This window comes from Oncorhynchus mykiss, chromosome 12, assembly GCF_013265735.2.
Source record: "Oncorhynchus mykiss isolate Arlee chromosome 12, USDA_OmykA_1.1, whole genome shotgun sequence".
In the NCBI taxonomy this organism is placed as follows: Eukaryota; Metazoa; Chordata; class Actinopteri; order Salmoniformes; family Salmonidae; genus Oncorhynchus; species Oncorhynchus mykiss.
Genome location: NC_048576.1, coordinates 84,787,981 through 84,810,416, shown reverse-complemented (window position 1 = coordinate 84,810,416; position 22,436 = coordinate 84,787,981). Strand labels below are relative to the sequence as shown.

At 42.3% G+C, this 22,436-nt stretch overlaps 1 gene segment (V, D, J or C); it reads right to left on the bottom strand.

Moving 5' to 3' along the window:
• Positions 1 to 510: 510 nt before the first annotated feature.
• Positions 511 to 20,855, bottom strand: LOC110538697. The segment is given in 10 exon segments: positions 511 to 903; positions 1,306 to 1,457; positions 1,615 to 1,902; positions 4,739 to 5,038; positions 5,157 to 5,450; positions 5,610 to 5,924; positions 10,765 to 11,064; positions 11,190 to 11,528; positions 19,032 to 19,328; positions 20,720 to 20,855. Coding segments are annotated over 10 exon segments (2,313 nt in total).
• Positions 20,856 to 22,436: the final 1,581 nt, after the last annotated feature.

Below are 22,436 nucleotides of genomic sequence, written 5' to 3'. Positions count from 1 at the left end.
AACTGCCTCCAATCTGGTTGTGCGTGTGTGTGTGTGTGTGTGTGTGTGTGTGTGTGTGTGTGTGTGTGTGTGTGTGTGTTGGGGGGCTCACCGAAGCCAGGGGAGGCTGATCTACAAATAGTATTCTCTGCCAAATAATAGGCTTTGTGTGATTAAGATTCACAGAGATATGCCTCCCCTGGCTAAGGTGAATCCCCCCACCAAATACACACCGCACAACAAGACTGTGATTGATTGATTGGAGAAATCTTGTATCAATGAAATAACTTTTCCTAGGGTTTTCTACCAGCAGCAAACCCAGTGTATCATGCTGGAAAATCTAGTAAAAAGTGCCAGAAAAACAACAACCAAAAAGCATTATGTGGTCTTTTAATGTTGTTCTCTATATGTATCTATATCAAATCACATATGAAACATGATTTTAATTCTTACTAATGGTATATACTTTTTAACATAATTTAAAAATGATAAACTACAAATAACACACAAGAGGGAGGAGGACAAAGTAGGTTGTTTGAAATAATGTTTTATTATCAGCAGATAATTCAGCAATGACTGGTGTCTAAATACTTCATCATAGAGAGTAATGGCATGCTTTATTTAATAGAGGTTAAACATCCATTTTTATCTCTGCTCAAAAATTCTATAACGCATTAACAAGAGATGAGAGCAAGTAAGCGCACCTCCACATTGTCTGTCTTTGTGGGGAATAAAAACAATAACACTACCCTGTCATCAAACCTGCAACATGAAATCGTAAGTAATTAAATCTATGCAATTTTCTTAAGAAACGTGTTGTGATTTGATAAGAAAAGGTTGAAATAAATCATTTCATTTAAATTCATTTCCAGTTGAACTCTGAGGGATCCATCATATGGAAGTGTCCTGAAGTCATCATTTTGTCTGGAAAAAAGAAAAGAAAAATATAAGTATAAGTTGTTGTGAAAACCTTGTAACGCTTGTTTTATATTCAAAATGTAACTGTGGCTTAACCAGCAATACAATGTGAGTGTGATAATGAGGTTGCAGTGACATACAAAATACAAAAAAACAACAACATATAGCCTCTTGGGAGACCAATTTGATTTATATTGAACATGAAGATAATCTGAATACCCTCTGTGTGGGATGACATTCGATGTCTGAAACTCAACAGGTGCTTCAACAGGGAATTAAAGCAGTAAAGACACACTGGGACATAATGCATTCTTATATTTAGTGTTTTACGCTAATCGCACAAACATATATTTGCACTTCAAAGCTAAGCAGTGAAAACCTGTGAGGTGGTTATATCCTCCCTCTCACCTTGATCAGAGTGACTGTGAAGCTGTAGAGGAGAGAGATGAGGAAGAGGACCAGGAAGATGCAGGCCATGTTCCAGTTCTCCTCTGCAGTGTCCGCCAGGATTGGATCAGACCTGTTCTCGTCAAAGAACACACCCTCCAGCTCAAGGAGCTCTACTCAAAAGGAAAAAAGGAGGTTTTCATTGAGAAAGTATTGCAAAAACAGGCTAGCCTGGAATCCAAACTGTAATGCTCTACTATAATGATGAAAGAGGCTAGAAAGAGACTAGCACAAGGAAAATGTTCTTGTATCAGAATTGAGTGAACAGACCTGGTTTGGATATGTTCAGGGCCAGAGTCTGGGTGGTGTGGGTCACCCTGCAGGTGTAAACAGCCCCCGGTGTCCAATCCTGGTGTGCCAGGCTCAGGTGGCTCCTGATGCCGAACTTTCCTCCTGGTGCCCTGTAGGGGGTGCTAGTGTTGTTGTTCCACAGCTCTGTGACGTTGTCCAGCAGCCAGGTGATGTTGATGTCTGAAGGGCTGAAGCCAAGCACCAGGCAGACAAGCTCACTGGGACCCTGGAGCAGGGTTGCTCTAGGTGCGGAGGGGGTCACTGAGCCTGGAGAGAGAGAGATAGTGAGAGTCATGGAAGGAGAGACTGGAGTGGATGAGACTGGGCAGAGAGGGGGCTGTATGACTGATAGTCTGGAAGAGAAACTGGGTGGTTAGAGGGGGGGCTGCATGACTGATAGTCTGGGAGGGGAGAGAGGGGGCTGCATGAGAGAGAGAAACTGAGTAGAGCATGGATGCTGGATCAGGACAGGAACTGGGGTAATGGTATTTGATCATGGGAAAACTAGGTTGGAGTCATTCAAACTTGTTTTTCTTTTTCTTTTTTCTTTTTTTTTTCTTTTACCCCTTTTTCTCCCCAATTTCGTGGTATCCAATTGTTGGATACGGGCTCGGGAGAGACGAAGGCTGAATGTCATGCGTCCTCCGATACACAACCCAACTAGCCGTACTGCTTCTTAACACAGCGCGCATCCAATCCGGAAGCCAGCCGCACCAATGTGTCAGAGGCTACACCGTGCACCTGGCAACCTTGGCTAGCGCACACTGCGCCCAGCCCGCCACAGGAGTCGCTGGTGCGCGATGAGACAAGGAGATCCCTACCGACCAATCCCTCCCTAACCCGGACGACGCTAGGCCAATTGTGCGTCGCGCAACGGACCTCCCGGTCGCGGACGGTTACGACAGAGCCTGGGCGCGAACCCAGGGACTCTGATGGCACAGCTGGCGCTGCAGTACAGCGCCCTTAACCTTAACCCGGGAGGCCCTCAAACTTCAACCACTCCACAAATTTATTGTTAACAAACTATAGTTTTGGCAAGACAACACTATCTGCCTGGAAAGTTTTCAGCTATACTTTTGGTGGCTGTTTATTTACCACCACAAACGGATGCTGGCACTAAGACCGCACTCAGTCAGCTGTGTAAGGAAATAAGCAAACAAGAAACCGCTCACCCATTGGCGGCGCTCCTAGTGGCCGGAGACGTTAATGCAGGGAAACTTAAATCAGTTCTACCTAATTTCTATCAACACGTCAAATGTGCAACCAGAGGGAAATAAATTCTAGATAATCTGCACTCCACACACAGAGTCGCGTACAAAGCTCTCCCTTGCCCTACATTTGGTAAATCTGACCACAATTCTATCCTCCTGATTACTGCTTACAAGCAAAAATTAAAGCAGGAAGCACCAGTGAATTTGTCTATCAAAAATTGGTCAGATGAAGCAGATGCTAAACTACAGGACGGTTTTGCTATCACGATGGCCTTGAGGAGTTCACCACATCAGTCACTGGCTTTATTAATAAGTGCATCGAGGATATTGTCCCCACAGTAACTGTACGTACGTACCCCAACCAGAAGTCATGGATTACAGGCAACAATCGCAGTTAAAGTTAAAGGGTAGAGCTGCCACTTTCAATGTGCGGGACTCGAACCCGGAAGCTTATAAGAAATTCCTCTATGCCCTCTGATGAACCAACAAACAGGCAAAGCGCCAATACAGGGCTAAGATTGAATCGTACTACACCTGCTCCGACGCTCGTCTTATGTGGCAGAGCATGCAAACTATTACAGACTACAAAGGGAAGCACAGCCGCGAGCTGCCCAGTGACACGGGCCTGCCATACGAGCTAAATCACTTCTATGCTCACTTCGAGGCAAGCAACACTGAGTCATGCATGAGAGCATCAGCTGTTCCGGATGACTGTGTGATCACACTCTCCGTAGCCGACGTGAGTAAGACCTTTAAACAGGTCAACATTCACAAGGCTGCGGGGCCAGATGGATTACCAGGACGTCTGCTCCGGGCATGTGCTGACCAACTGGCAGGTGTCTTCACTGACATTTTCAACATGTTCCTGATTGAGTCTGTAATACCATCTTGTTTCATCCAGAACCTCTACACCATGCAGTGTCAGAGGAAGGCCCTAAAAATGGTCAAAGACCCCAGTCACCCCAGTCATAGCCTGTTCTCTCTACTATAGCATGGCGAGCGGTACCGGAGTGCCAAGTCTAGGACAAAAAGGCTTCTCAACAGTTTTTCCCCCCAAGCCAATAGACTCATGAACTGGTAATCAAATGGCTACTCAGACTATTTGCATTGTGTGCCTCCCCACCCATCTTTTACGATGCTGCTACTCTCTGTTTTTTATATATGCATAGTCACTTTAACTATACATTCATGTACATACTACCTCAATTGGCCCAACCCATCGGTGCCCCTGCACATTGGCAAACTGGGCTATCTGCATTGTGTCTTGCAACCTGCCACCCGCCAACCCCTCTTTTACCCTACTGCTACTCTCTGTTTATCATATATGCATAGTGACTTTAACCATATCTACACGTACATACTACTTCAATCAGTCCGACTAACCGGTGTCTGTATGTAGCCTCGCTACTGTTATAGCCTCGCTACTGTACATAGCCTCACTACTGCTCTTTTTCACTGTCTTTTTACTGTTGTTTTTCTTTCTTTACTTACCTATTGTTCACTGAATACCTTTTTTGCACTGTTTGTTAAAGCCCTTTAAGTAAGCATTTCACTGTAAGGTTGTATCTGTTGTATTTGACGCACGTGACAAAAAAACTCTGATTTGATTTGATTTGCTGTGTTGTCATGTGTTGCTGCCTTGCTATGTTGTTGTCTTAGGTCTCTCTTTATGTAGTGTTGTGTTACCTCTCTTGTCATGATGTGTGTTTTGTCCAATATTTATATTTTATTTATTTTTAATCCCAGACCCCATCCCCATAGGAGGCCTTTTGCCTTTTTGGTAGACTGTCGTTGTAAATAAGAATTTGTTCTTCACTGACTTGCCTAGTTAAATAAAGGTTCAATAAAATTTAAAAAAATGCAAATATATGATCACAAAGTTCCATGCTAACCTTTAACATTACTGGTCTTCTCTGTGGAGTTGAAGCAGCGATGTTCAGCTCTGCATGTTATTGTGTTCAGGGTTTTCCATTGACTTGAGGGAAGAGTCAGGTTACTGCTGATGCTCTGAGTTGTGCTGCTGGCCTGGTTCACTGGGGTTCGGCTGGTTGGGTCTTTTCCATCCAGAAGCCAGGACACTTTGGCGTCATATGCAGAGTGGACCACACATGTAGCTGTTACCTCAGTCTGTGTCATCACTGTCCTGAATCTGGGGGTCTCCAAGTCGATGGATGGAGTAAACGAGGGAAAAGCTGAGAGCAAAACAGATGAGTGTGGAGATAAAATCGTAAAATAGTGTTTTATACTCCAAGGTAATTACGTTTTGATTTATGACTTTTGAAGCAAAGCTTCTGTAAGTTTACAAACTACCTGTGCATAAACTGGTGCTCTTCCTGACAGTTTTCTGAAGATCTTTGTCATCTACCTCACAGATGAAGTCCTTTCCCTCATTCCACTCCTGCTGTGTTACTGTGATATGACTGGTTAGTGCCACATGTCCATCTTCCCCCATCCTTATCTCATTGTCTGCTGCAGACCTCTGTTCAGACCCAGAGAGCCACTTGATCTTAGGGTTGAAGCCCCACCCAGAACACATGAGTTTCTGGGTCCCTGAGCCAGACGACTCCTCACTGGGGACTAGAAGGAGTTCCATGGACAGTTCACCTGGAAAGAACACCATTTCCTTTTTCAATTTTAGCCCTGGAGTGCTGACTGAATATCATGCAACAAACAATGGAAACATAATTTCATGTAGGTAGGCCTTTCTGCATTTTCAAGCATTTGAGAACGTATAATTGGGTCAGATGAGAGAAGTTTACTCACCAAAAAGCTTGACTTTGGAGCTAGACACCAAGCTGTTGGAGAAACCTTGGTTAACTTTACAGGTGAAAGTGTTGTCTGTCTTCCAGTGTGATTTGGGGATAGAGAACCGTCTGGTGAGCAAATGGGGGCCTTTGGATGCAGGCACATCCACATACTGTTTCTCAGGGAAATCAACCCCATTGGCCTGAAAGGTGACGTAGAGGTCACTGGAGGAGAGTTGTGTGATGGCACACTCCAGCACAGCACTGTCTCCCTTCAGTAACTCTGGGAGAGACCTCCTGATCAGCACTGTGGTAGTGCTGTTCACTGCAGGTCCTGGAGAACACACACACACAGAGGAGAGGGGTGAACAGGAGAAAGGAACACTGATCTGGCTTCAGTGTCAATAATGTCTACTTTTTATGGGGGAGGACAGAACAATACTGAATGTTTTACTGTACTTCTCTCTGTATATATCTCATTCAAAGACTCAATCATGGATACTCTTACTGACAGCTGTGGCTGCTTTGTGTGATGTATTGTTGTCTCTACCTTCTTGCCCTTTGTGCTGTTGTCTGTACCCAATAATGTTTGTACCATGTTTTGTGCTGCTACCATGTTGTGTTGCTACCAATGGCGCCAAAAGAAATGGCAGCAGTTTTACAGGCACCCAACCAATTGTGCTATTATGTGGGGATTTTTTGCGTTATTTGTAACTTACTTTGTACATAATGTTTCTGCAACCGTATCTTACTGCAAAAAAAGAGCTTCTGGATATCAGGACAGAGATCACTCACATTGGATTAGGCAAATAATTTTTCTTCAACAAGCAGGACGCTCAGGACATTCTCAGAACACCTGACAAGGCCAACATCCCAGTTATTTTCAAGTGGAAGAGACGCAGGTACAGAGGACACAGAGCGGGGTGCCTCATAAGGATCCGCAGAAAGCGAGTGGGAAAGCTGCCGTTAACGTCAATATTACTCGCCACCGTGCAATCATTGGACAATAAATTAGACGAGTTACGATCACGAATATCCTACCAACGGGACATCATAAACTGTAAAATCCTATGCTTCACGGAATCGTGGCTGAATGATGACATGGATATTCAGCTAGCGGGAAATACGCTGCACCAGCAGAATAGAACTGCACACTCCGGTAAGACGAGGGGTGGCGGTCTGTGCATATTTGTAAACAAAAGCTGGTGCACGAAAAATCTAAAGAAGTCTCTAGATTTTGCTCGCATGAAGTAGAGTATCTTGTGATAAATTGCAGACCACACTATCTGCCTAGAAAGTTTTCAGCTATACCTTTGGTGGCTGTTTATTTACCACCACAAACGAATGCTGGCACTAAGACCGCACTCAGTCAGCTGTATAAGGAAATAAGCAAACAAGAAACCGCTCACCCAGAGGCGGCGCTCCTAGTGGCCGGAGACTTTAATGCAGGGAAACTTAAATCAGTTCTACCTAATTTCTATCAACATGTCAAATGTGCAACCAGAGGGAAAACAATCCTAGATCATCTGCACTCCACACACAGAGACGTGTACAAAGCTCTCCCTTGCCCTACATTTGGTAAATCTGACCACAATTCTATCATCCTGATTCCTGCTTACAAGCAAAAATTATAACAGGAAGCACCAGTGACTCGGTCTATAAAAAGGTGGTCAGATGAAGCAGATCAGTCACTGGCTTTATCAATAAGTGCATTGAGGACGTTGTCCCCACAGTGACTGTACGTACAGTGGGGAGAACAAGTATTTGATACACTGCCGATTTTGCAGGTTTTCCTACTTACAAAGCATGTAGAGGTCTGTAATTTTGTATCATAGGTACACTTCAACTGTGAGAGACGGAATCTAAAACAAAAATCCAGAAAATCACATTGTATGATTTTTAAGTAATTAATTTGCATTTTATTGCATGACATAAGTATTGGATCACCTACCCACCAGTAAGAATTCCAGCTTTCACAGACCTGTTCAAATCAAATCAAATCAAGTCAAATTTATTTATATGGCCCTTCGTACTTCAGCTGATATCTCAAAGTGCTGTGCAGAAACCCAGCCTAAAACCCCAAACAGCAAGCAATGCAGGTGTAGAAGCACGGTGGCTAGGAAAAACTGTTAGTTTTTCTTTAAAAAGCCCTCCTGTTCTCCACTCATTACCTGTATTAACTGCACCTGTTTGAACTCGTTACCTGTATAAAATTCACCTGTCCACACACCTAATCAAACAGACTCCAACCTCTCCACAATGGCCAGACCAGAGAGCTGTAAGGACATCAGGGATAAAATTGTAGACCTGCACAAGGCTGGGATGGGCTACAGGACAATAGGAAAGCAGCTTGGTGAGAAGGCAACAACTGTTGCCGCAATTATTAGAAAATGGAAGAAGTTCAAGATGACGGTCAATCACCCTCGTTCTGGGGCTCCATGCAAGATCTCACCTCGTGGGGCATCAATGATCATGAGGAAGGTGAGGGATCAGCCCAGAACTACACGGCAGGACCCTGTCAATGACCTGAAGAGAGCTGGGACCACAGTCTCAAAGAAAACCATTAGTAACACACTACGCCGTCATGGATTAAAATCCTGCAGCGCACGCAAGGTCCCCTTGCTCAAGCCAGCGCATGTCCAGGCCCGTCTGAAGTTTGCCAATGACCATCTGGATGATCCAGAGGAGGAATGGGAGAAGGTCATGTGGTCTGGTGAGACAAAAATAGAGCTTTTTGGTCTAAACCACTCGCCGTGTTTGGAGGAAGAAGAAGGATGAGTACAACCCCAAGAACACCATCCCAACCATGAAGCATGGAGGTGGAAACATCATTCTTTGGGGATGCTTTTCTGCAAAGGGGACAGGACGACTGCACCGTATTGAGGGGAGGATGGATGGGGCCATGTATCGCGAGATCTTGGCCAACAACCTCCTTCCCTCAGTAAGAGCATTGAAGATGGGTCGTGGCTGGTTCTTCCAGCATGACAACGACCCGAAACACACAGCCAGGGCAACTAAGGAGTGGCTCCGTAAGAAGCATCTCAATGTCCTGGAGTGGCCTATTCAGTCTCCAGACCTGAACCCAATAGAAAATCTTTGGAGGGAGCTGAAAGTCCGTATTGCCCAGCGACAGCCCCGAAACCTGAAGGATCTGGAGAAGGTCTGAATGGAGGAGTGGGCCAAAATCCCTGCTGCAGTGTGTGCAAACCTAGTAAAGAACTACAGGAACCGTATGATCTCTGTAATTGCAAACAAAGGTTTCTGTACCAAATATTAAGTTCTGCTTTTCTGATGTATCAAATACTTATGTCATGCAATAAAATGCAAAGTAATTACTTAAAAATCATACAATGTAATTTTCTGGATTTTTGTTTTAGATTCCGTCTCTCACAGTTGAAGTGTACCTATGATAAAAATTACAGACCTCTCCGTGCTTTGTCAGTAGGACAACCTCCAAAATCGGCAGTGTATCAAATACTTGTTCTCCCCACTGTACGTACCCCAGCCAGAAGCCATGGATTACAGGCAACATTTGCACTGAGCTAAAGGGTAGAGCTGCCGCTGTCAAGGTGCGGGACTCTAACCCGGAAGCTTATAAGTAATCCTGCTATTCCCTCCGATGAACCATCAAACAGGCAAAGTGCCAATACAGGGCTAAGATTGAATTGTACTACACTAACTCCGACACTCGTCTTATGTGGCAGGGCTTGCAAGCTATTACACACTACAAAGGGAAGCACAGCAGTGAGCTGCCCAGTGACACGAGCCTACCAGACAAGCTATATCACTTCTATGCTCACTTCGAGGCAAGCAACACTGAGGCATGCATGAGAGCATCAGATGTTCCGGACGACTGTGTGATCACACTCTCCGTAGCCGACATGAGTAAGACCTTTAAACAGGTCAACATTCACAAGGCTGCGGGGCAAGAAGGATTATCTGGACGTCTGCTCCGGGCATGTGCTGACCAACTGGCAGGTGTCTTCACTGACATTTTCAACATGTCTCTGATTGAGTCTGTAATACCAACATGTTTCAAGAAGACCACCATAGTCCCTGTGCCCAAGAACATGAATGCAACCTGCCTAAATGACTACAGAACCGTAGCACTCACGTCCGTAGCCTTGAAAGGCTGGTCATGAATCACATCAACACCATTATCCCATAAACCCTAGACCCAGTCCAATTTGCACACCGCTCAAACAGATCTGATGCAATCTCTATTGCACTCCACACTGCCCTTTCCCACCTGGACAAAAGGAACACCTATGTGAGAATGCTAGGAGAATTCAATACCATAGTACCTTTACAGCTCATTACTAATCTAAGGATCCTGGGACTCAACACCTCCCTCTAATACTGGATCCTGGACTTCATGATGGGCTGTCCCCAGATGGTGAGGGTAGGTAGCAACACATCTGCCATGCTGATCCTCAACACTGGAGCCCCCCAGGGGTGAGTGCTCAGTTTCCTCCTGTACTCCCTGTTCACCCACGACTGCATGGCTAGGCACAACTCAACACCATCATTAAGTTTGCATACGACACAACAGTAGTAGGCCTGATCACGGACAACGACGAGACAGCCTATAGGGAGGAGTCAATTTAACCATATCGACATGTACATACTTCCTCAATCAGCCTGACTAACCGGTGTCTGTATGTAGCCTCACTTCTGTTATAGCCTCGCTACTGTACATAGCCACGCTACTATTTTTTTTCACTGTCTTTTTACTGTTATTTTTCTTTCTTTACTTACCTATTGTTCACTGAATACATTTTTTTGCATTGTTTGTTAGAGCCTGTAAGTAAGCATTTCACTGTAAGTAAGCATTTCACTACACCTGTTGTATTTGGCGCACGTGGCACATTTTTTTCTTGGATTTGATTTGCTGTGTTGTCATGTGTTGCTGCCTTGCTATGTTGTTGTCTTAGGTCTCTCTTTATGTAGTGTTGTGTTACCTTTCTTGTCGTGATGTGTGTTTTGTCCTGTATTTATATTTTATTTATTTATTCATTTTTAATCCCAGACCCCATCCCCTCAGGAGGCCTTTTGCCTTTTGGTAGACTGTCGTTGTAAATAAGAATTTGTTCTTCACTGACTTGCCTAGTTAAATAAAGGTTCAATAAAATTTAAAAAAATGCAAATATATGATCACAAAGTTCCATTCTAACCTTTAACATTACTGGTCTTCTCTGTGGAGTTGAAGCAGCGATGTTCAGCTCTGCATGTTATTGTGTTCAGGGTTTTCCATTGGCTTGAGGGAAGAGTCAGGTTACTGCTGACGCTCTGAGTTGTCCTGCTGGCCTGGTTCACTGGGGTCCTACTGGTTGGGTCTTTTCCATCCAGAAGCCAGGACACTTTGGCATCATACGCAGAGTGGACAACACATGTAGCTGTTACCTCAGTCTGTGTCATCACTATCCTGAATCTGGGGGTCTCCAAGTTGATGGATGGAGTAGACGAGAGAAACGCTGAAAGGAAAACAGATGGAGAAGTCACAAGACTTGTAGATTTGGATTGTTACTAGGTTTTTCAATTGTACACTTTTCTATACCCATCCTCTGGCCCAATACACAGTTCTGTCACTGAAACCCACCTGAGCAAATGCTGATGGTCCTGGAGACTGGTGTTCCTGTAGGTGGTCCTTGTGCTGCATTGTGGGTTGCCTTGCATGTGACCTCTGACCCTTGAGTCCATTGGCTCCGGTCCAGCTCCAGCTGGCTGTTCAGGCTGAATGTTTTCTCCTCACCTTCTACACTCTGCAGCTTCCGCTGGACTGGAGATGTGGTCACAGTCTTGTCATCCAGCAGCCACTCCACACTCAGCTTGTCAGGGTAGAACCCACTCAGGATGCAGAGGATTCCCACCTTTGATCCCACCTTCAGTTCCTCCCAGAGAGGATACAGTGTGATATTTGGAGGAATGACCCGCTGCACTAATACAAAGTGGAAGAAGGAAGAAAATTCAGTGCCACTTTTTGACTTTGACAATTTTTTCCGATTTGGTGATTAACAAGATGTAAAGTCAGATTGTAAACTTTTAATCAAATTCTTCATACCTTTTTTTTTATGCAGTTTAAAGTAACCCAGTCTATGAAAACCAGGCCTGGGCTGAGTGTAATGCCTTTTAACATAACCTAGATGGCGCTATGGACCTATTAGGTAGCTGGCTGGCTGGGCACTGAGAACTGGTAATGGTAGTGGTCAGATTGGGAGTTGGAGGGTTGTGAATCACAGGTGTTAGAGCAGGACAGGCCTCAGCGAACAGGGAATGCAGCAGGCGGAAGCGTGGGGTAACACCCTGGTCCCAAAAAAGCATCCCAAAAAACAGAAGTGAAACATGTTGAGCAACCGTGTGTATTAGAAGCCAGGTGTGAGGTCTACTTCTGCTTAAGGAAATCAGTTGCCATTTGCATGTTTCTGAGCTATCTGCATGAAGAGTTATCTTCTACATTTCTGTTATGTAACTTCTTACCACTCGGTGTTACACTTTCGTTGTTTTGACAACCCATCAAGCTATTTCTGAATAGTTTGCATACCAAGTTTAGCAAGGCCCACTGATTCCAGATGTGTTCATGCAGAACCCAGTGCACAAACAGCATCCAGCAAAAAGAAGATGTAGATTACTTACTGTAGATTCATCCACACATCACAACAGCCACGCAGTTCTAAAATAACTTTTAAAAAACGTATACTAATGTAACCGTAATTAATAAATGTGTTTCTTCAATGTTTATAATATATTAGAACGCATCATTCTAGCTGCATGTTCTTTGTAATGAATGGAGAAATGCTAAGGGAAGAACAATACACTGTTGTTCACTTCAGTTACACTTTATTATCTTAATAGTTTAAAAAGGCACAATGAAATATTTACAAATCTAACCTCTACAGTTGAACTATTCAAACAAAATCAACAATAAAGACAAGCAGGAGAACAGTTACATGTATTGTATCCATTCATATACTGTATTGTAAGTATGAAAAGTAATATCTTCTTCAAGTACTTCAAACTCAGTGTCTTCATTTCACCTGAAATAAGAAGCAAACATTTGTTCACTTAAATTACTTACAATAATTGTGACATCTATTTAGATGCAATTATTTTTTTTGTTAGCTGACACTTCAAAAAAATGACTTGTGTAATTAACTATACTTATATGTAATATAACTATTAGGCCTATATAATAATATAGTTATAATGTAAGTTATATATAAAATATTTAGGTTATTACTGTACTCCCTCTCACTAGTATGCCTCTTGCAGAGAATTGCAACACACAAAATAGGCCTATGTGTACATTCATGTCTTGCTAGAATCTGTTCATGTTGCTACTGAAAGTTCTACCACGCATACATGGATTGTTTGTTTGAATGTGGATCCATACAGACTATGGAACTTTCAAAACCAAAATGTCTTCCTTTCCCTCTACTCTTCCCACACTACGGTCATGGCTAGAAGGGATACAGCTTTTGTCAAGTTAACTTTATTTTTGTCATTTTAGCTAACCCTAACCTCTTTCCTAACCATATCCTAATTATCCTAACCTGCTACGTTAATTCTCCTAACTTGCTGCGGCAGGTAGCCTAGTGGTTAGAGCATTGGGTCAGTAACCGAAAGGTTGCTGGTTTGAGTCCCTGAGCTGACAAGGTAAAAATCTGTTGTTCTGCCCCTGAGCAAGGAAGGCAGCTAACCCACATTTCCCTCAGCTCTGAAAATGTGGATGTTGATTATGGCAGCCCCCTGCACCTCTATGATTCAGAGGGGTTGGGTTAAATGTGCAAGACAACTGACTAGGTATCCCCCTTTCCCCTAACCTGCTACAAAAAAGTCAAATCTGACAAAAGCTTATCCCATTTAGTAAAAACCACAGATTCCCAACAAGGCATTACCTTGATGGCAGTTGCTCCAACGCCATACAGCAGAGTTATGAGGAAGAGTATGATGAAGGTGAAGGCTGTTTTTCCCATGCTGTCCCTGTCGGTTTCCATGGTGTTGCTGCATGGACAGTCAGTCAACACGAGACAATCTGCATGTGGATATGAGAACAGTGTCAGTAGGCAGTCAAAACGGTTTCTCATCACTCTGGTGCCCAGTCTGAAACCCAATCACAAACCCCAACTTCTGGACACTTCTTGATGGCTCCTAAGAAATCTGAAAGTATTTGTCATAGATCTTAGTTCCGCCATCGCTCCAGCCATATTGTTAACAAGGGGGAGTTTTGCATGTAGCCTACCCTTACTGTTCATTGCAGATCTAAATGGGCTATCAATAAGTGTCAAACAGTTGGAATGGGTATACTTTGAACTGTTTTATGGGAAACAATGCATAGTACAGCTGTCTCCGGTATCAGTCATAGATAATACTGTCTCCGGTATTAGTCATAGATAATACTGTCTCCGGTATCAATCATAGATAATACTGTCTCCGGTATCAGTCATAGATAATACTGTCTCCGGTATCAGTCATAGATAATACTGTCTCCGGTATCAGTCATAGATAATACTGTCTCCGGTATCAATCATAGATAATACTGTCTCCGGTATCAGTCATAGATAATACTGTCTCCGGTATTAGTCATAGATAATACTGTCTCCGGTATCAATCATAGATAATACTGTCTCCGGTATCAGTCATAGATAATACTGTCTCCGGTATCAGTCATAGATAATACTGTCTCCGGTATCAGTCATAGATAATACTGTCTCCGGTATTAGTCATAGATAATACTGTCTCCGGTATCAATCATAGATAATACTGTCTCCGGTATCAGTCATAGATAATACTGTCTCCGGTATCAGTCATAGATAATACTGTCTCCGGTATCAGTCATAGATAATACTGTCTCCGGTATCAGTCATAGATAATACTGTCTCCGGTATCAGTCATAGATAATATTGTCTCCGGTATCAGTCATAGATAATACTGTCTCCGGTATTAGTCATAGATAATACTGTCTCCGGTATCAATCATAGATAATACTGTCTCCGGTATCAGTCATAGATAATACTGTCTCCGGTATCAGTCATAGATAATACTGTCTCCGGTATCAGTCATAGATAATATTGTCTCCGGTATCAGTCATAGATAATACTTTCTCCGGTATCAGTCATAGATAATACTGTGTCCGGTATCAGTCATAGATAATACTGTCTCTGGTATCAATCATAGATAATACTGTCTCCGGTATTAGTCATAGATAATACTGTCTCCGGTATCAATCATAAATAATACTGTCTCAGGTATCAGTCATAGATAATACTGTCTCCGGTATCAGTCATAGATAATACTGTCTCCGGTATCAGTCATAGATAATACTGTCTCCGGTATCAGTCATAGATAATACTGTCTCTGGTATCAATCATAGATAATACTGTCTCCGGTATTAGTCATAGATAATACTGTCTCCGGTATCAATCATAGATAATACTGTCTCCGGTATCAATCATAGATAATACTGTCTCCGGTATCAGTCATAGATAATACTGTCTCCGGTATCAGTCATAGATAATACTGTCTCTGGTATCAATCATAGATAATACTGTCTCCGGTATCAATCATAGATAATACCATATTCGGTAGGACGTGAGAAAAAAATCGAAAGCATACTTTGTCTATTGGACTTGAGCATGTTTTTTCTGCCTCACCCCCTATGACCTTTCATCAATTACTGAGTTATTACTTAACAAATACAACACATTGAAAATCTAAAACATGAGGATATCAAACCAGCAGTGAAGGTGACCCTGACTTGCTTTGGCCAAACGGCACACTTGCCGATCAATGGGGACTTCCAACTTCTACTTGGCTTGGCTTGCTTCTTGTGAACGAACCCTAGTCATATCTCATCCATTTCCAAACCCATGGTGGTAGACTTGAATCAATAGAACAGGCATATAGCATTTCTATAGGTGAGACCCAGTAGCGGGAACAGAAGCACACAAAGCCAAACAACAAGAAGACAGGACAGCCTGATTAAGTTCAATGCACTACATCTGATTACACCAAAAACATGAGGAGAATATCTGAAACAGCAGATAACTGGGTTGCTAATGCTAGAGCTACACTTCCATAGTTCATTCCTGTCATCAGGGGAACATTTTAACAATGTGCGTGTATATCACTTCTCTATTGTGTATAAGACTATAGCTCAGTGTGCAAAATAAGCTTTATACTAATACATTATTCAGTGTCCACCAATACTCTATTACAGAAAAATTGCATGGTAATTTGGCCTGATTGCAAATGTGAAGCATCAATACTTTGCTTGACTTGTATTGTCACTTCATCATTAGTTCTAGTAGTGTGAGAGTTGACATTTTCCCCAAACAGAGATACTGAAGCTATGCACAAAAGTGGGGAGACGGGACAGACATGAGTAGGAACTGCATGACATACAGTACATAAACAGGATTAATGATTTAAAGTTTTTATTTGGATTTTGATTCTGCACTTAAAAGACACACAACATGTTATGTCACTGACACAAACAGCAGAGGTAACACGCAGCAACACACATCAACAAAACACAACACAACCTCTACTGGGCCATGCATCTCTGAGGCACATTCAAGCTGAGGTTAACTAGGTTGGGTTGGTTTGAGGTTCTGTCAATGGTTCTCATAAGAATTTTTGTGGACTTGATCATGCTTTCGTGGTAAACTACACAGCTATACACCACTTCTTTGTTCTTCCACAAGTCATTGCTAAATGTGAGCTGACTGTAGACAGAGTAGGTCCTTCCTGATTGAATCTGGCTAGTGGTGTTGAATTGGTACAATGCTGAACTGCTCGTTCTCTCCACCGGCTCATCGTCAACAAGCCAAGCCACTAAAACGTCCTTGGGGTAGAAGTCTTTGACGTAGCAAGTCAGGGTCACCGTATTATCACTAGTTTGTTCTGCTGGAGCCAGCAGAAAGACAGATGGACGCTGTGGAACTCCTCCTGGAAGCATGAGAGAACAGTCAGCGCTTCTCCCCATGCAAGTACTTGGCAAACAATTTACATTTAGCTAAATGCTGCCTATATTAAGCCAATCAAACAATGTCTTCCCTCACAGGAGTTTCGTCTTGAGAGATCAAAGGGACCCTCCATAGACAAGCATTTTGTCATTTTGCAGTCAGTCATCATCTGATTTAATCAGATCAAATTGCTATCAGCTCCATTTGGTTCTTTGCAACTCTGACAATTAAAGTCACTTTTCACTAGTCTACACAATCTCCTATCATCATTTTTAATTCCCACATGATGGACAATTGGATATCTGTTTAATAGGTTTTGAAACATTGTAAATATGGAATCCCAATTAAGTAAAAAGAAAAGTGAGGGGGAAACCAAAGCAGTTTGTCTTACCGGTCTCCCTCTTGTAGGCTTTCTTTACCAAGTCCCCCAGGTTTTCCATGTGATCTACAGCGCAGTAGAATACTGTCCCATTGCTCCAGTCCTCATAAGTGATGTCAAGTATGGCAATTTTGTCAGTGACACCCTTTCGGCTGGTTAAGGTCTTTCCATTGTCATTTTCCCATTTGACGCTCAGGAAGCCAGGAACTAGTTCATTGACATCACACACAAGCTGCGCTTTTTTGTTCATAAGCATATCCTCAAGAGACGGCTCGATGATCGTAATGACTACTGAATGTCCATGGACTGGACCTGCTGAGAAAGGATGTAAGGAATGTTCACCAAGCTGTTTGTGACAACAGCAATTAAAATGTAAACAGTTTGTATGTTTTGGATCAATGTAGGCTATTCTGTTTTCCCTCCAGCTGGCTGGTCACAATCAATCCCTTTTCATGCATGGGCTATTTTTATGCAATTTAAGAAAAACCTTTAAGTGCTAATTAGAAAAATGTGCTAACTTTTCAATCTGGCCTAGAGCTCTGTCACAAAAGCCCTGCTTCTTGATGCTCCTTTAATGAGATACCAAGAGAAGATAATCTGATGTATTTTACTCACCATCTGATGAAGTGTAGCCCACAGTTCTCCTCACATTTCCAGCTTTGTTCTCAAACACGCAAGTGAATGTTACTTCTTCACTCTTCCACTCACTCTCATTGACTCTGAGATAGCTGGTTGTGCTGTACAGGGTTGTCTCACTCTTCTTCTCACTCTCACAAGAACTCTTGAAATCAGATACAACTTCTTGTTCTGTTCCTTTTTCCATCCTCATCCATTTGATTGTGTGTGTACGGGGTGAAAAGTCATTGGCAAAGCAGGCGAAGGAAGCCGTCTTATTTTCTGACATCTCCTCTTTAGAGGGGGTCATTACGTAAAGAGACGGCTGCTGCAGATATTCCGCTAAAAAACAAACATACACACATATATATATATATATATATATATATGCAGAAGCAGAGTGAAAACAACATACATTTGCAGAAGCTGGCATAGGCTACACATGCGCAGTAAAGATGAATAGAACAGCTAAACAGCTTATGGGAAATGTCATGGTAACAGAGTGACAGTGAGACTCCGATATTTCACTTCTAAAATGTTTTTCAAACTAAAATCAGAGATTGCAAAGTTAAACAAACCATGCAACTCTATCCACAAGGACTCATTTTTACAATTTCCACAGAAAATTTGACAAAAACACATTTACTTGAAGAACAGTGAAGACACAAAATTTGGTAACAGAATGACGGTTTGTGCTGTCATTCTGTTACCAAACTTTGAATCGGTACTATTCAAGTAAATATTCTTTCATTTTTAAAAAGTGTATATCAAAGTATATACCGTCTTAGACTGTGGACATAGAATAATTATGCTGGCAGACGAAAGCAAAAAGAGCTCAACACTGTTTGATGCATGTCTTCTTAGGGGAGATGACTTAAATAGTCAGCAACTAAAGGGGCAAGCTACAGCCACTCCAACCAACCCTCATCCTAGTGCCATAGCACATTCACCACAACTAGACTGACACCTATCAATGTTTATACCTTGGCCTAAATGGTTTATTCTACAGTGGGTGACAGTGACACACATGTTGATTGTTACAGTGAACGGCAATTAGCAATGACTACGTTTTAATGCATTTATTGTTTAATTTGCGGAAGGTGTCAGGTAATTTAGGTGTTACTAAATGATTTAGGTGTTACTAAATTACTGCATGTGCGTTGATAACAATTGTAATATGTAGGCATCAAAATTATTGTACCCTAGGCTGTATAGTCCATAATTTCAGCAGTGGAATTTTCCAGCTAAAACATGTGCAATTTTTAAGTCTTATTCAGATTTCATAAGCTTATTGTCTTCAATATTTTGATTTCTAAAAATGTGTCTTTCAACAAAACTAAACATAAAATTACCAGCAAATTATGATTATCACAGAGGCTGTTTTTTAATAGGCTACATGGATATAAATACATTAAACTCAATAATATATTATTATTATTTTTTGTGACATATGTTATTAAATGGATAAACAAATACATCTTACGTTGTTTTTTCACTGGTACTTTCTTTGATCCAGCAGAATGTTCCACGGCGCATTCAAATTTTTTACTGTCCCAGTCTGCTCTCTTTACACGGAGTTGACTGACTCCCATGTAGCTTCCACCGGTTTGGACCGCAGGGTACTGAACGAAATCAGTCAGGGAATTCCCGCCTTCGTCATTCCATTTGAAGGTGAGGGAGGCAGGCGTGAAGCCAGTGGCAATGCAACCCAGAGTCATCATATCTCCGGTCCCGGAGCCACATTGCGCAAGAGGGAACAAAGTCGGAGCAGTTGATGAGGCTGTAAGATAAATAATGTGTTACAAATACTCCATAAAGCCCAACAGTTTTATAGAATACACCATTAAAAAATAAATACATAAATCAACCAACACTGACCAAATAAAATAGTTAACAATTCTAAGGACCTGTTCTATTTTACGTTGTCAGGTTATTTAACATTCATTTAGTAGGCTAGGTTTAATACATGATGATTTATTACCAGGGTAGGATATTGTTCACTCCAAATACATGCACATAGGTTACACCGAGTTGAATGTGTTATCAAAAACGTAAAATACAATATCCACTGATAAAAGACAGGTAGTTAAGACTGTAGGCTATATACGTTTTGATTGATTAAACATAAATATTTGTATTGATTAAATATTTGTCCTTAAATTTAAGCGATCATTTTCCACTATGAACTATACCTTGCATCAACCAAAATTAGATTCTTACCTGAAACGGTTACTATTGTACCCTGACCCCAATAGTCAAAAGCAGCGTAGCACTGTGTTCAATTACCTTGACAAGTGGTATAAAAAGCATTCTCCCCAGGTACTACTATACCCTCTTATTCCCATTCTTAACCAAAATGCGCAAAAGGAACACAATTATTTTGTATACTTTCTGATATTTACGTTTACTGTAATGTTAGGTTATGATGTTTTACTCGAAGTTTGTTTGGCACACTTTAATTCGAAAAGGCTTCATTATAGACATGTATCTTAATTCCATTGCAGATTAAAAGTGACAAACCTTTAATTTAATAACCTAAAGCAGAAGGATATGAACGGCTTCAAAATGTATTTGTAAGATTACGACATTTTCAATTGAAAGTCTCACCTGATGAAACAGTAACCATTGTCCCTTTCCCCCAGTAGTCAAAACGGTAGTCACAGTGCAAATAACCAATACAGGCTATGCACAAAAACCTGTGCCAATGTAGTTCGATATTTAATATCATCCATCATACTTTTTAAAGGTTCGTTTTAAAATCACATCAATGAATTTCAGTTGTTTTTGTCCAGATTATGAATATGCCTTTGTTATAGAGTGGGCCTACCGTTACTGTTTTTGATCCTCAATTGAATTTAGCAAATTGATTAAATGAAGCCTAGAATCGAGTTGTATAAAAACCACATGTATTTGACTTTTCGAATGATCACTGACACATTTGATGAAATCATAATGCTTTTTCTTACCTGATGAAACGGTAACCATTGTGCCTTTCCCCCAGTAGTCAAAAGCATTGTCACAGTGCAATCTTTCAATACGTGCAACGCACAAAAACTACCGCAAGTGAAGACCAAAAATACATATTTCAAGCCTTTAGGAGAGAGGGACTTTTAACTCAAAGTCCAACCTCAATAATAATGCAAAAATGAACAGAATATGTTTTTGTTTTACCTGTGGACACGGTCACCATGGTCCCTTTCCCCCAGTAGTCAAAGTAGTTGTCACAGTGAATGGTCTGACCAATACTTCGTACAAAATCAGTCAAAATAACCTAAATAGTCACTAGTTATGTGTCAATAATTAAATCACTTCTTTAGGTCTGAATGTTAAGGCTACTTACCAGAAGTTATCGTGACTTGGGTCCCCTTCCCCCAGTAGTCGAAATAGTAATCACAGTGATAATTGTTTATCTGCCCCTAAACTAAAAACCCAATTCATTTCAAACTATTGCTTCATGAACTTTATTTTGTGGCATCTTGATGGTTGGCTCCTTCCCTGGGGAGATGCACTTCCCATCAAAACGGAAGTGTTGCATGAAGTTAACTTTGGATGAAAGTGTGAGCATATTTTTATTCCTGTCCTTTTAGAGAAAACAGGGGCTCACTCTCAATCTGTTGTGAATGTTGATGTATGGGAAGCATCTTGAGCATCATCTTGATAGTTATTAATCCTGATAAGGTGTTACAGGAATTAAATTCCTACATGTTTTAATACCCAATTAAAATGAAACACTGTCAATTCCTAAGAATTTGTAAGGCTCTTATTTGCATAAAATGGACAGAGACCAGTCTCAAAATCAATCAGCAGCATTTATTCCGGAGAGTACTTGTCACACCCTGACCATAGTTTACTTTGTATATTTCTATGTTTTGGTTGGTCAGGGTGTGAGCTGAGTGGGCATTCTATGTTTCATGTCTAGTTTGTCTAGTTCTATGTTTGGCCTGTTATGGTTCTCAATCAGAGGCAGGTGTTCGTCATTGTCTCTGATTAGGAACCATATTTAGGTAGCCTGTTTGGTGTTGGGTTTTGTGGGTGATTGTCCTTAGTGTCTTGATGTCCTTGTTCTGTGTGTATGTACACAAGTATAGGCTGGTTCGGTTTTTGTTACGTTTATTGTTTTGTAGTGTTTGTGTTTAGTGTGTTTTTTTTCATTAAACATGAATCGCAATTGACACGCTGCATTTTGGTCCGACTCCTTCTCATACAGAAAACCGTGACAGAATCACCCACCACAACTGGACCAAGCGGCGTGTCAACAGGCAGGAGCAGCGTAAAGAGGAATGGACATGGGAGGACGTTTTGGATGGCAACGGCTGTTACACTTGGGAGGAGATACTGGCTGGAAGAGATCGCCTCCCATGGGAACAGGTGGAGGCACTTAGGAGAGCAGAGGCAGCCGGAGAAAGGAGCCGGCGATATGAGGGAACACGGTTGGCAAGGAAGCCCGAGAGGCAGCCCCAAAAATTTCTTGGGGGGGGCTAACAGGGAGTATGGCTACGCCAGGTAGGAGACCTGCGCAAACTCCCTGTGCTTACCGGGGGGCTAGAGAGACCGGGCAGGCACCGTGTTATGCTGTGGTGCGCATGGTGTCTCCAGTGCGGGTGCATAGCCCGGTGCGGTACATTCCAGCTCCGCGTATCGGCCGGGCTAGAGTGAGCATCGAGCCAAGTGCCATGAAGCCGGCTCTACGCAGCTGGTCCCCAGTGCGTCTCCTTGGGCCGGCTTACATGGCACCAGCCTTGCGCTCGGTGTCTCCGGTTCGCCTGCATAGCCCAGTGCGGGCTATTCCACCTCGCCGCACTGGCAGGGAGACCGTGAGCATTCAACCAGGTAAGGTTGGGCAGGCTCGGTGCTCAAGAGCTCCAGTGCGCCTGCACGGTCCGGTCTA